Here is a 15,873-nt window from a genome sequence, read left to right as displayed (position 1 = left end):
TGTTGCCTTCTTTAACCTAAATCAATTATCAAATTAAGGAATAAAGAAAAAAACAGGAGTATGAAACAGAAATTACAAATCCTATCGATTGTAAAATATATTCCTCTGAACAATCAGTAAAATTTGTGTCAATGTTGCCTTCTTTAACCTAAATCAATTATGAAATTAAAGGACAAGTCCACCCCAACAAAAAGTTGAATTGAAAAAATTGAGAAAAATCCAACACACAAAACACTAAAAATTTCATCAAAATCAGATGTAAAATAAGAAAGTTATGACATTTTAAAGTTTCGCTTAATTTCACAAAACAGTTCTATGCACATCCTGGTCGGTATGCAAATTGGCAGACTGATGACATCACCCACTCACTATTTCTTTTGTATTTTATTGTATGAAATATTATAATTTTCTCCTCATTGTCAAGTGAAACAAAGTTTTATTTCTCCCTGAACATGTGGAATTACCATTATTTTAACAGTTTATGGTTAAGTTCAGTTGGTCCTTATTGTGAAATCTGTAAAAATTGAAATATTGCATTATTCAAACAATAAAAAACAAAAGAAATAGTGAGTGATGGACATCATCGACTCTCTCATTTGCATATCGCTGAGTTGTGCATTTAACTGTTTTGTGAAAAATAAGCGAAACTTTAAAATGTCATAACTTTTTTATTTTATATCCGATTTCGATGAAATTTGCAGTGTTGTGTTTGTTTGATTTTTCTCTATCGATTAAAATCAACAATTTTCTGGGGTGGACTTGACCTTTAAGTAATAAAGAAAACAGGAGTATGAAACAGAAATTACAAATCCCTATCGATTGTAAAATATATTCCTCTGAACAATCAGTAAATTTTTTGTCAATGTTGCCTTCTTTAACCTAAATCAATTATCAAATTAAGGAATGAAGAAAACAGGAGTATAAAAGAGAACTTACAAATAAAAGCCAGGTATATGTTAAGATGAGAATTGAATGGGGTTTGGTGTTTAAGTATATTCAATAAATGGCTTTTTTTCAAATAATGTAATATGGAAAAGCAATTCAAGAATGTAAGAAAATTGTTTGCAGGTAGAAAGAGAAGTATCTGATGTACAATAAGTAAAATGCATCAGTATTGCAAACTTTCACAAGAGAGATCATTGATGGAATTACACAAAACTACATGTAAAATACAACAAGCCAAATGGACATCTCGATTAGTTTCCACTGAAAATTTCAAAATGTGACAGAACTTGTTTTGAAAATGTTACACAAATAAATTCACACAAATACAACCATATGGGGCTTCTGACATAGCATTAATCACCCTGACGAGTTATACTCAACATACTAAAACTATAGCTGTACAACGGATGAAAACGTACGATAAGTATTTTCCCCATCAATTCAATCATCCCAAAAGATCATTTGGGAAATGAATGGGTCAGAAATCAAACACATACATCTACCTTGAAAATGCTGAATAAATTGGCAATTCAATGACCATAAACTTTTATCAGAACATATCCAGCACATATACAACATTTGATTTAAAATACATTTTATATTTTGAGCATATAATTTGAAGAAAAATATTTTGAATCAAAATGAAATCTGTACATGGATGGTTTTATATCTACTACCACCTTCCACTAAAAACAATGCAAATAATTGAAATGCATTGGATAGGTTACATAGAGTGATGTTTAGAATTTATTTTCACCTGGAGAAAAATTCAACATGGCCATTGGAACAATTGCTCATTGCCTTTATAGATATCATTCTCAAACTGATATTTTCACTCCTTTACTATATTTTCCCTGAATATTACAATTGGGGACAATTAGCCTTTCCAACAGCAACAAAGAAAATAACAACATTTTTATGAAATAAAATAAAATTGACACAAGTGATATAAGAACAGGAAGTTAAATCCGATTGATATTATTCCTGAATATTAGCCTGAAGTCTTTTCATTTTCTTTTTAAATATTTCCCATGAATTTTACAGAATGGGGTTTTCAGAATCTATTTTTAAAACTACAACTCGTGTGTTTGTACCATTTTAGGATTAGAATGAGCAACTTCAAATCTAAAATGTTCACCCCCAAACCAGAAACATGAGTTGTATACCATATATTGTGAGGGCAGCATGAGTGTAGACAACTGAAAATCTTATTACTAAACTATACCACACCGCTTCTCAAGCTTAAATTTACTTGAGGACCACTTTGACTCTCAGATTTTTTTTGAGGCCCACCTACCACAATTTTAAGAAAACGTCCATTTTGATGAAAAGATTTTTTGCAAAATTTGAACACAAAGCACATTTGAAACAAACAGTTTGAGAATGTAAACCAATCTGCACTTGCAAATATCCCGGTAAACACAAATATGCATGCACATGAGGTTCACATTAAAGTTAGATCAAAACCATCATAGTGTGCATGTGCATGCTTTGCAACATGCATGATACCTATTACCTAAGCGTGCTTTAGTTTTGTTTGACCTGCATATATAATGATCGGACATACCATGCTCCGACAGGTCTGTGGAATATACTATAGTTTTTCTATTTCTTTTTCTCTCCCTCTGCAGCTTCTCACGGCCCACCGGTTGAGAAGCGCTGTTCGACTACACAATCAGATCATACCAGAAATCAAATGCACAACTGACATCCCCGATCTCTTGGAGGTGATTTGCTAAAGTTATCACCTGCATGACCCCACATGCAATAAAAAGCAGGTTACAGAGTGTAAAAATAAACCCCTTGAAAATCATTATCAAAAGAAATAATGACCATGTGCTTCATACAATCATTACAATGTATGTGCATGCGGCTGTTCTATGTGAATAATGTTACTACAAACTCCTTTTAAGTACCATACATGTATGAACTGCAAGAATGACAATAATAAATTGACAAGTAGGCCATTAATCATTTAGAATGATCCATATTGTACACATTTTTTTTTAGAGAGAGAGAATTTTCTATGGCCAAGAAACTATAAACAGAAACAGCAAACAGAAACTAAATGTAAAGGCCTGTACCGATGAAAAACAGCATCCATGTTCTTCAATTCAGAAAGAAAGATAGAAAAATGTTTGATTAAATGTTTCAAAACAATTCCTAGCTTGGTGAATTTTACAAACAACACGCCCTGGTTTTTAGTTGCTCTCTCGCTATAAAATATCTACAAGCAGTCTGAAGTCACATGTTTATAACACAAAGTGAAACCCAATACCCATATACAACTCTAAATAGTACTCCCAAACTTATCAAAAAATACTCTCATTTTCTCAATAGAAAAAAAAAGAAAAATTCTATTTACAAAAACTAGCATCACAAAGCAACTCTTTTGAAGAATTCTTCGTCTGCGGGGGCATAAAAATATCAATGTAAGTCTATAAATGGTCAAAAATATTAAGATTCATCAAACAACATTGCTACAACCACCTTGAATACCCTTTGAACCATTTGGCCCTTTCACACAAAGCTCAGCAATTTATTGTAAGACAATTTTTTACAATGATTGTGTATCACAATGTACAATCAATTGTAAAAATTAGTCATATAATCAGTCTCTAAGTTTTGCGTTGCAACACCCACAACTACCAAATCTGTTCATGACTCCTTAAACCCCCATTCCACAGAGAACAAGAACGCTGAAAGACCATAAATTCTGGTTGATCTTTCAGAGGTCTCTCAATAAACCTACAATGGTCTTTGAGGTCTTACACGAGTCCTGACCAATCTTTCAGTGGTCTTCGTGGTCTTCATGGGCTCCAATACTTTTTGAAAAGGTTCAAAACAGTCTTACAACGGTCTTACAGGAAAATGGTCTTTCAGCGGTCTTTCGATGAACTTTCAAAGGTCTTAATAGTCTTTCAATGATCTTTCGGCAGTCTCTCAAGATTTTTGCGGAGATCACTGTAAGACTCATGAGAGATCATTCAAAGATCATTGAAAGACCAGGCGAAGTCCATGGAAAGAATTCTGAATAATCACTTGATGCATAAAAGATCTCTGAAATACCATTGAAAGATCTCTATAGGAATAGTCTAAGACCAGAAAGACAAGAAATATCCATCAGTCTTTCAGAGTTCTTTGAGGGGTCTTTCTGAGCCATTCCACAGAGATGACCAATTTCAGTGATCTTGAAGACAGCTGTAAGACCTCACCAATTTTAAGTCTTTCAGTGGTCTTTCAATGGTCTCCGTTCTGTGGAATGGGGGCCTTACTCATAATGCAACAGTTTCATCATGAAGCCTTGATGCTCTGTTGAAAGGTCAACATTATTTCTCAACGAATCTTTGCAACATTGAAATCACAATATATTGCCATGTAACAAGGGGATCACAATACAGTTTCAAACACACCTGTTTTCCAATAAATGCGAAATAGCCATCACAATTTATAGGTTCACAATACATTTTTTTTCAAATCTAAAAATAAGTTTTTGGCAAGGCATTTTAATGGCTTTCTGAAACAACCCCGGGTGTTAAATCATCTTAATAATATAAACATTACCACTTGGATAAAACAGGGATTTAATTGTGAATATATACATGTATCAAGGACAGTATCTCATCAAAAGCACTTATTTATGTAACATAAATAAGATGCTGGAACCCCCCCCCCACCCCCAATGTACAAGAGCATTGTTTGTGAAGTGTTCTAATATTCAGGTCAAATTATGCATTTCGTGGTGAGCAAACAAGAATAACACTTTCCTATCAGCATGATACACCTCTGAGGTTTAACACAAAGGTATAACTCATGATCCCTATGGTAATTCAGGCCATTGGTTTATGACAACAAGGAAAACCCAACACCTAATCTATGGATATGAGAGAATCAAATGTTCAATCAAAAGTTTGTAACATCATAGACTGAAAGCATACACACACACATAAACAGCAACATATACAGACATGGGAGCATGCAAAAGATAAGGGACAGGTTAATTACATAATAAATAGTTCAGTTTTCTTCAATTTGTTCGCCAAGTTGTTCTTTCTCTCTATCATATTTCTCTGCCCGGTCTTCTGATTTATATTCGGCATTTTGGTCCAATGGATTCCTGAAATATGAGGAAGATAAATATCATAATGATCATCATCATGATCAAAAGTATCATCATTGGTACTAAAGCGACATGTTGCTCAATCCTAATTCTCCCGGGGGGGGGGGGGGGGGCCATAATGACAATTTTCGCGATATATCTGCAGCGCAAAATTTTTTGACCTCGCCGCTCACTGACTTTTTACTTTCAAGTCTCGCGCAAATTTTGAGACCAAATTTGTGACGCCCGGGTACACGGTTACGACATTACGCAACATTATGTAAGTGCATGTCAGACCCCAAATTGCTCATAAACGTGATTTCATGTACAAATCCAATGCAGATTGTGTATTAGCCAAAATTCATAAATGTATCATTTCTACTTTTACTGATTAAGGACGTTCCACAGTTATGTTTGTGCGCATTATGATCTGCGCATAGTTTACACTCTGCGCGCTGACGTCACAATGGATGAACAAGTGATTAATTAGCTGCGGGTATGAGCTGATTTTTCTCATCTTCTGCACTTTAACTGCAGATCCGATGCGTTATTTCATGAAGCTAAAAAATTGAATTATTCCATGGACCATTCAAAAAAATTTCTACAATTTCAAAATACTTTACTCTGCATTGCTGCCAAGAATCACGGATATTACCCCGAGTTTGAATAAATGGTAGAGTGATTTTGATTTTTTCTTCACATAGATACAAAGCATTCGGCGCATTTTTGGTGTTTTAAAAAGCACATTTGCTCTAATAAAAATGCTGATAGTTTAAAAACAAGCACATGAACCCCTATTTTTCAATGTTTGTACCTCTTAGGTATACCTTCCTCTACAACTCTGCAAATTTTGGTGATAATGACATGGATTTTGAATAAAGTGCAGCATTTATTGTACGTTTGTAGTTTGTAACTGAAATTTTACATTTTTCAGATTGGGATTTTGTTATCGTTTACGCCTTTTTTAAGAACTGACAGAGCTGTTAAACTTAAAATTGCAAACAAATAGCACTATAAATAGATTCTCCATTCTAACGATACAATTATTAACTCATTTGCGAAATTTGATGACTTTTTCATGTATTTTGACTGAGTAATAGAGGTTTAAACTCATTGTAGTAATCTTGCGCGGTCTAAAAATGCCAAATTCTTTTGAATGCGCAATTTTTAAGAACATCAATTTGGGTGAACTTTGAAGCACTATAGCAAAAAATCAAGCACATGGACCTATGTTAATTTTTGCATATTTCGAATATTAAGGTTCTAAAGTATATATGTGCAAAGTTTGGTGAAAATGACATGGATTTCACTTTAACTGTGGAACGTCCTTAAACTTCATTAATTTTGCCTTGTTTATGATAAGAATTAAGTCTGGAACGATTTCCATCGAAAAAACAATAAAAAAAAAAAAGTAAAAAAACAAAGAAATACATAAGAAAAAAAAAAAAAAAAAAATACATAAGAAATCGGTCTTTGTACCATAATTTTTTTCATTCACAATTGTTAGGAATGCTATAAAGAATATTTTTACCAAAAAATAGCATTCTAGAAGCTTTATTTAGTGAATCAGAGCAAAAAGTATGATTTCATGAATAAATTAGCATAATTAATTCATATAAAATAAAAATATATGAATTCAGTGAAATTTACCAATGCAACTGCGTAGATTACGTCATTCTCTACCATCATGCACATTTTTGTTGTGATCGCGCAATCCGCGGCTGAGATCTTAAGGGGGGCCATAATGCGACAAGCACCAAATTTGATGTCTTGATATTCTTTTGAATTGGGTTTTCATTAAATCCACAACAAACAACAACAATACGTTCACTATCGACTGGTATTTCACAATTGGCCAAGTTGTTTCAACAACATAGAAATGCAACAAATACCTTCATAGAGTGTTCAATGGTGTGCTATTCTAATCACCTGGTCTATTCAATTTCTTCATCCTGCTATGTAAGGCATGCTAATATGATAGCTTCCTTTGAAATCTGCCTATCATTTTGAAAGAAATGAAAGGTCATTTGACCAAAATTGCCCATGAAGTAACTACGAACTGGTCTATTCAAATCACATAATAGGGAATGTGGGGAAAGCCACCAATAAAAGACACTTAGCACCATCATGGAAGAATTCCCGCTAAAAGATGCTGCGAAGACCTTTGACAAGTTACCTAGGAAGAAAGACAACCCTCTCATCTCACCATTCTATCAGATCTTCATCTTGTGGTTTGGCCAGGGCTACTTCAGTCATGTCTATACGCCCATTGTTCTCCTCGTCCTGTCCCACCGTTTCTCGGTCCCCTCCGCTACGATGACTCCCGGTACTCCTCTCGCTACCTCGACGCTTCCGAGAACTGGAGAGCTCCTGCGAAAGGCTCTTCCTGAATTTTCATGAGATAATGAAGGACTCTATTAATACCTGACATTTTTAGCGCATGGCAGAAGATAGTCAGTCAAGTAAAAAATCTTAAATCACAACACCACTTGTCATCATTGTTTATTAAAGCACTGACAATACAATGTTGAGGAGAATACAGCCTTAGAGATAGTGACCAAAGATCAAGCACCTTTTTACTTTGCTATCAAGTTGTAATTGCCATGGTATTGATAATCAATAGCCCAAAAAAAAGGATTCCATTCAATTTACCATTGGGTGACAAAGTTACCATTATAAAGTAACTTGTATCTAATATGACCCTGCAGTTTACAGTTAGCATTAAAGCATCAATATCAATAAAAGAAATGTAATATTTCACAAAAACATGTAAGACCTTACAACTACGACTCACAACAGACACATGTCTTGTTTGACATTACTCACCTTCCTTCTGAAGGTGACCGCGATCTGGACCTTGCTCTGGACCGAGCTGGAGACTTTGAAGTAGACTTTGAATATCTTTTCTCGGGTGTTCTTGATCTACGAGACTTGGACCGGGACCTTGATTTCCTTGGAGTTTGAGACCTAGATCTTGACCTAGACCTCCTTGGTGTCTTGGACCTAGACCTCGACTTCCTGGGGGATCTTGTCCTGGACCTCCTTGGGGATCTAGACCTTCTTGGTGTTCTGGACCTCCTAGGGGACCTAGACCTCCTTGGGGTTCTGGATCTCCTCGGGGACCTGGACTTGTCTCTAGACCTGTGTGGGGAGCGTGACCTGGTTCGGGACCTATGGCTTCTTCTGCGACTGGAGTATCGATCACGGGAATGCGAGTACGAGCGTGACCTTGATCGGGATCTCTTCCGGTAAGGTGACCTTGAACGCGACTTTCTCCTGTCCCTAGATCTAAATGGATAAAAAAAATCAAGAGAAATGCAGACTATAGTAAATAAAGTGGACATTGGACGAGGATTCTAGATGTAAGCAACAAGCTTCTCCTAAGGATTGAATAGAAAAAGATTAATTCATCCATGTAAAATAAAACAAAATCCTATCATTATCCCTCTATCTATCCTGAATAGAGGTAGACCAACATTGTTTCTTTTTATTGCTTCTTTTCCAACTTTCATTTGCATCTTATGAAACCACTGATGTCACCACTTCCCCATTTCTTCTCACACCTTACATGTATGTGAGCACTTTGTGAAGATCATAAACAAACAAATGTTGTATCCTTTTCTGATCTTGTTTCTGACTTACAATCTTGAATATCTTCATAGTTGATCCTTGTTAAGACCCATAAGATGTCATAAATAAGACATCGCCATGTGAAATGCAAATTTGTAGATGTTGGAATTTGAGGTTAATTGAAACATATACATAGGCAGAAAGTAAATATTTGTACAACATACATTACACACTCACTCAGGTCAATAAATACCATGCACTGTATTTACCTACTCTGATCCTGCGGCTAGACATTATTTAATCAGCAGCCAGCACAGGCGGCTAGGTACAAATGTCAGAGGTTAAAGGTGACTTGAAGGTCGGTGAACTTTGGGTCATAATATAGCAGGGAAGCCTTAGCAGTGAGATAAAGACTGGTCAAGTTTGAGGGCGGTTGGGTTGCGAAAATGAGTCAAACTTGAGTAGGAGGCTTGGTAAGACCAGAGAGGTTGGGCTTGCGTAAAATTGGTAAGGATTGTGAGTGAGTGCGCCCTCTGCAGGCTTGATTGTGTCGAAGGATGTCGCTGCTGCTGTGCCTCGCACTGGTTATTTCTCACCTGTCTACATTTTCATGTAGCGCATGCTCTTTGATGCTGGAAGTCATTGATTGTGCAAATTTTTGAGTAAAATTTAGCAAAATTTTCATGTTAAATATATTAGGAGTTACTTTGACATCCATGGACTGGATTAAAGATATTAACAAGCCATATTCAATGCCCAAAGTCATAGAAATATAATACCCTGGCCTTGAGATAAATGTGAATGAGTAGATTTCATTTGATGTGTATCAATTTTAGACTAATGATAGAATTCTAAACAAGAACAAAAAAATTAATAAAATGACCTATACTTTGAATTAATCGCCAGTTATTAGAAAAATAATGCTTGAATCAAATTTGAAGGTCCAACATTTTAACATTCAAACAGGTCTACCTGGATACCAAGATGTCAATACTAGCCCCTGAAAAATTCAAATTTTAGGTGAAAACAAATTTGATGGAAAACACATTTGGCTCCGTCTTGTGCCAACAGGCTGATTGACTGTTATCGGCCACCCCCAAAAAAATATGTATACATGTTTCATTATGATAATGAAAGTTTTAATTGAATTGATCTATAAAAGGCTTTTCTCATCATAAAGGTTATTTTTCATCCAAGAATAATAAAGAAAATTGGAAGGCTTCCAAGCAAACCACCACACCCCCAATGGTTCCATCTAAGTGAAATATCTAGGGGAGAAGTAACAAGATTACCAACGAAGTACGATCCAAGAATAATACCTGCTTCTTCTGCGACCAAAACTTCTGTTTGAACCATAATCGTTGCTTTTGCGGGGTGGTGGAGGTCCAGGGTAGGGACGAGCATGCTCAACACGGACCCTCCTACCACACATCAATCTGAAACAGAAAGAGGAATTTAAATTATTACTGGAAACAAAAAGATTTTCTTAATCAATGGAAAAGGTATTCAAATATTTGATCTTTTTTAAAGCCATAATATAAACCAGTAAATATGACATAGCGATGTATTTTTAAAAGGAAAATGACCATTAAGATCTTAATTGGCTACACATTGATGAGGAATAATAATCATGGTTTTATATCATAATCATGGTTTTATATCAAAACCTGTAGAGAACTACTCATTGGCCTATACAATGTACATTTTTTTTTCAAGGAATGATAGATAAATGAATGGATGGAATTTATAATCAGAAAATTATTGACCCTCAAGGTCACCAATTTTACTTGTTAGAAAGAATTTCAGACTTTAAAATGAGAACATGGCTTCAATAAAAGATTACCATACCTTCCATCCAGTGATCTGACAGCTCGATCGGCATCATCACGGTACATGTAAACCACAAAGGCAAAACCAGGAGGATTCCTGCATCAATGAAATAACAAAATAGAAAAATCCTGAAATTAACTGAAAAATTGACAAAGACATTGCGTGGTGTACCTTGTCTTTGCATAAATATGCGTTTAGCGCAATTCTAATGAAAAGAGACATGCAGTGACAGCAACTTAACAACTGCAATAGATAGATCAGGCCTCTACTAATTTTTTTTCATCACTTGCCCGACAGGGCAAGCGATGAAAAAAATTGCTTGCCCGATAGAAAAAACTGCTTGCCCGATTTTTTTCAAAAATTCTTTTGCTCTTAATTATTCTTTTCTGTCCTGGTTGAACTTGATTTACTGGCGCTGGCCTCGGCATTTCTTTTTCTTGACTCTTGTTCAAGTTGTTTTGGTCGCCGATCACGACGACAAAAGTCGCCTATTTTAGTCTGACGACTCATTGTTTATTTGGTTTGAAGTTGAAACCGAGTCCTGGCCGAGCCAGTCCGAAGCTTGCATGCATTCAGCGCGATCTAGCTCGAGAGTCGGCTGGCTCGTGATCGCTCGTGTACGTACGTACATGTACTGTAGCTCCGATGTATTAGAGCATGCGCTAAGAGGGCGAGAGAGGGGTTTCCCCAGCTAGCTCCTTCGTCGATTAGTAGCGCATGCGCACAGTATAGTTTAGAAAGATGGCAGCCCCCATCGAACGGGACCGCTGGCGATAAATTGTCGGTAAATTGGCGCTGATTTGACATGTTTCCACTGTTTTTTTACTGGTATGACATTTTGTATGAGAGATAATTTGCCGATAATTGCAATTTATCGAAAAATTATTAAAATTTACTGTAATATCGTTTTCATTTTCAAAACAACCACTTGCCTGATCGGGCAATTGACTTTGAGAAATGCTTGCCTGCACGTCATTTTCACTTTCCCCGGGCAAGCGGTTTTGTCGCGCCCTGGATAGATATTCTTTAAAAAATCTGAGCCAAAATGATGAAATAATATTGAAGTTCGGGCATTTCCTTATGGTGGCAAATTGTATAGAACGGATAGCATTGCGTTCACTGCAAGCAGGCAATGACACTTTGCTTATTACGTGACGTCATCCAGCCACTGCCGCAAGTCAATTTATGAATGAAAATATAGTAAGCATGCGCAGTGGAAGCCTCCCAGTGCCCAACACAGTATTCCATCAAAACAAGTCTGCAATCCTCTATTTATCATTTCGTACCAAAGTCAACCTATAATTTCACTTTCCTATATTTTATATGAATTATGAAAGGTATTTTCAGAGGATCTGTTTTCTCTGTTGCCGCAAAGGTAAGCAAATTTTGATTAGTTCTTTCTTTTCCGTCAAAATCTTACGAAGTACCTAGATATTGCATCGTGTTTGTTAGAGTTTGTAGAATCTATCACAACGTGCACAAAGTCAATTGATTTCCAGGGTTTCAGAGCATTGCATGAATATACATGAAATTTCTGAATCTCGATAAATTTGTATCGATACTTGAGCGATCTGATCACGAAACAAGACCATTTTATATACATGTAGACAAAGTGACCGGATATCGTTATAGATACTTCTGAACACGACCTCAATAAATTATTTTGGTGACCATGTGGTCATGACGTGATCTGCGCGATGGACCAATCAGCGGTCTCTGAATCGCTGTGCAGAGTTGGGCTATCAGTTGTACACAGTCAATGGGCAATTTGCCACTGTTTCCTATGAAGGCCTAAAACTGCAGCCTTTAAACATCAAATAACCTGATAGTGTTTGGATGGCAGACATGGGTCACCATTTTTTGTTTTTAATCTGAAAATGACTGGCCACACTTTTTTTGCAAGGAAATCATATAATTTGCTCCAATTATAATGAGATTTTCGGCACACATACTCTTATCAAATGAGAATTTTGAGTAGTTTTAAAGAAATCCATCAATGTATAATGACTATCCTCTTAACCCCCCCCCCCTTCCCCTTCTGAATACATAAAACGGCTTCATGCTAACCTGTTTTAGTGGTGGACCATTCAGGCAGCCAAAACCATATTTTATATCATGGTGGCCTGATATAGTGACATTGAAATTTATGGCACAATAACAAAGAAAAACATTGAAAATTGAATAAAACTTATTAAAAAAAAACATTTATTCAGTTAGTTTCAGTTTGTACATGTTTTATTGTAGCTTATCACTGATAATGTACATTTATGTGCAGTGATTTCACTCTAGAATCTGAATTTATTTATTTTTCTTTAAAAAGAGAGCTCAAACAGGGCCTTTGTCATACAATGTATGTACATGTTCATACAAATCTAAGAAATGCATTGAAAACTGATAGAATATATTAAAGTTTAATTTCTATCCTTCTTGATACTTGTAATAAATTGCATACAAAATGCTACATACATATTTTACACTCAGCTGCTTATCCCTCTGAAAAAAAATTGTAATCAAATGTCCATTATCTCTAAAATCAAAAGCTACATATTATACATGTATAACAAATTGTTATAGAATATTTACAGAATTGGTGAAACAATCAAATACATCAGAAAATAGCACACTTGTATTTTACTTGGTCATACTAAGTACAAAAGGAATGATAATTTTCATATGTAAAAAAGACCCCCGTACATACATGTCTACAATACTAAAGTTGAAAAATTGTAAAAAAGTTGTAATTTATATAAGAAAAAACAAAGAAATACATTAGAAATTACAAAAACAGTACTTTAAACAAATTCATTTAGGAAATTATCTACATGATGCTGTTTTGATGTCAACTAAATTATATAAATTATCTATCATGATAGATCGCATAGATAGAGCACAGATTCACCTATTTAAGCGGATTCTGGGTCTACCAACAACATCAGCCGACGAAGCAGTATACCTTCTCACTGACATAATCCCAATTAGCCTGTTGGTCACCCAGGAAAAGCTCCTACTCCTGGGACAGATCTTGAGCATCGACATGGACAGGATAGAACGAAGGATGCTTCTTCATGGTATCTGTGCCAACACCAAATCTGTACAAGAATGGCGTGCTGCACTTCAACAACTCAGCCTTCCCCCACTTGATGAACTTGTAAGGAATCCCCCTAACTACCATCTATGGAAGCGAATGGTTCAGTCGGCAGTGATGTCCGGGGCCAGACAGCATAACGCCCTTACCAACAAGACATCCTTGTCCTTATGGACTAGAACCCCTAAACCAAAGGCGAAGGATCTGTACCCTAGGCACATTGCCAATCCAAGTCTGCGGTCAGCCATCACCATCCGTGCTTAGATCTCTTGCCAAGTCTATCTGACCCAAGCCAGGCTCGCCAAGATTGGCAAAGCACCTGATGATTGCTGTCGTCTGTGCATGTCAGCCTGCGAGGATGTGGAACATCTGGTTGCTACCTGTCCAGCACTAGCACCTGTCCGACAGGACCTTATCCAGCGGGTTAAGGCTAATCCCAACACCAAGCAGTTTGGACCATGCTTTGAATCTAGTCCTGCTCTTTTTGTAGAGTCGGTCCTTTTTTTACCTCCTGGGCGTATCAGTAACAACTCAAAAGCCCAATTACAGACGCTTATTCTATACTTCTTATGCAACCTCCACACAACTCGTCAAAACTTACTCAGTACTTCTTCATGGTTGCAACTTAAAGCCTTCAATGAATTGCGGCCCTTCCAACGGTGCCGCTGATCTCCAAACTTAGCGGAGGAAGAACACAGGAGAGAGAGATCACCTTCATTTGGCAAAAAAGGAGGCGAGTAATTGTTATTTTGCTTTATTTGCATAGGTAATTAAAATCAATTAGAAGAAATTATTTTACACATATTAAGAAGAGAAATTACAAAGTGACATGATAAGTTGATAACACATCAATTGAGCTTTCTTTCACCTTTCCATGGCATTGATACCTAAATTACTTCAAAGGGCTGTCAAAAACAAAGAAGTAAGAGCCTGTTGATTGAAGACTTGGGTTCAAAATGGCAAAAAAAAAATCGGTTTTGTATTCCATTGACTTTACATTAAGACAATGACCATAAATTTTGATGAATTTGCATGACTTAAACTGGAATAACTTTATAATTTTTGATGAAAATTAGGGTCTAAGTTAGAGATCTTGGTATCATTTGAATTGAAAGGTCTTTTTAAGAATATAAGAGCTTTCAATCAAATGATACCAAATTTATTGATATTTGATGATTTTCATTTTTTTTGTCACATACCTACATGGAGAGTAAGCATACGTTAGTAAATGATTTTTACTCTCTAGGTCTAGGAGCCTCCTAGCTACACACACGTACACGGCTATGCAATTCCCAAAGTGGCGTTCAACGACCCTCTTCAGGCTCCAGTTCTTGACATGGCGCAAACGCTAGCCAGCCAGGCCAGCCCAGACGCGGCGCGGTCGCGACTGGGCTGGAGCTAGCAGAGGAGAGTTGGCCTTCGCTTCGGCTTCGTCTGTGCGAAAGCGCAATTTACAGTCCTTATTTCTTTAAACTTTGACTACATATTACGTACCTCGCTACCCATACATCTGTAATAGGGCCATAACGATCGAATTCTCTCTCCAAATCGTTCTTTCCAACTCTTGTTCCAATATCTCCCACAAAAAGTCGATAACCACCAAAGGCTCTATCTGGAGGAGGTGCCATTTTAGCTTCCTGCATAGCTGCGCTGCATGCAAGATGTTCAACTCGTCCGCCAAAACTTGTGTCGATATCAAACTCGCTCCTTCTGAAAGCCCCTCGTCCACTGTCACATATACCCTCACCCCCCTCCTTTTTTTTATTTAGTCATTTTGAAAACATATGGAAACCTGAGGGTTTACTTGATATTCCCCTTGTGTTTTTAAGCTTTTATTCTTATAGTTAGAATTATCAATTTTCATATGAGAAAAAATAGATATGACTTTTAAAAGTAAAGAAAAGTATAAGAAAAGGAAAGAGAAGAGGGTGAAATATGATATTATATTTTGAATATAATGTCAAAATCTATCATAAAATTGGATTTTTGTTATAAAAATGTCAAAAATTTCCCTCGCTCGCTCCTTCTGAAAGACCCTAATTCCAGTCGGCCACATAATAGGCCTCATCCACCCCCCCCCCCCCGACCATCTAGTCATTCAATGAGGGCTTAAATTACAGTAATTCCCGGCCCTTGTGTTTTTGTCATAGTTAAAAATTATCAATTTTCATATGATAAAAAACATATATTATGATTTCTAAAAGCGAAGAAAAGGAAAGAGAGAAGGGTGAAATATGATATTATATTTGGAATATATTACTTAAGTCAAAATCTATATCACAAATTGGATTTTCGTTATAAAAATGTCAAAACTTTTCCTCACTCGCTTCGCTCGCTCGCGATT

General features: G+C 36.3%; 1 protein-coding gene across 1 annotated transcript; it reads right to left on the bottom strand.

Moving 5' to 3' along the window:
• Nucleotides 1–1,196: 1,196 nt before the first annotated feature.
• Nucleotides 1,197–15,195, bottom strand: LOC129282106 (serine/arginine-rich splicing factor 7-like). The gene is made up of 6 exons (XM_054918038.2): nucleotides 15,024–15,195; nucleotides 10,463–10,540; nucleotides 9,934–10,050; nucleotides 7,871–8,332; nucleotides 7,251–7,430; nucleotides 1,197–5,062 (listed from the first exon to the last, which is right to left on the bottom strand). The coding sequence occupies exons 1-6, from the start codon at nucleotides 15,170–15,172 to the stop codon at nucleotides 4,963–4,965; spliced, it is 1,086 nt and encodes a 361-aa protein (XP_054774013.1). The 5' UTR covers nucleotides 15,173–15,195; the 3' UTR covers nucleotides 1,197–4,962.
• Between the last annotated feature and the right edge of the window lie 678 nt (nucleotides 15,196–15,873).

The sequence above is a fragment of the Lytechinus pictus genome, chromosome 18, assembly GCF_037042905.1.
Source record: "Lytechinus pictus isolate F3 Inbred chromosome 18, Lp3.0, whole genome shotgun sequence".
In the NCBI taxonomy this organism is placed as follows: domain Eukaryota; kingdom Metazoa; phylum Echinodermata; class Echinoidea; order Temnopleuroida; family Toxopneustidae; genus Lytechinus; species Lytechinus pictus.
The sequence above is the reverse complement of the archived record's forward strand: the minus strand, read 5'-3'. Positions and strand labels throughout refer to the sequence as shown.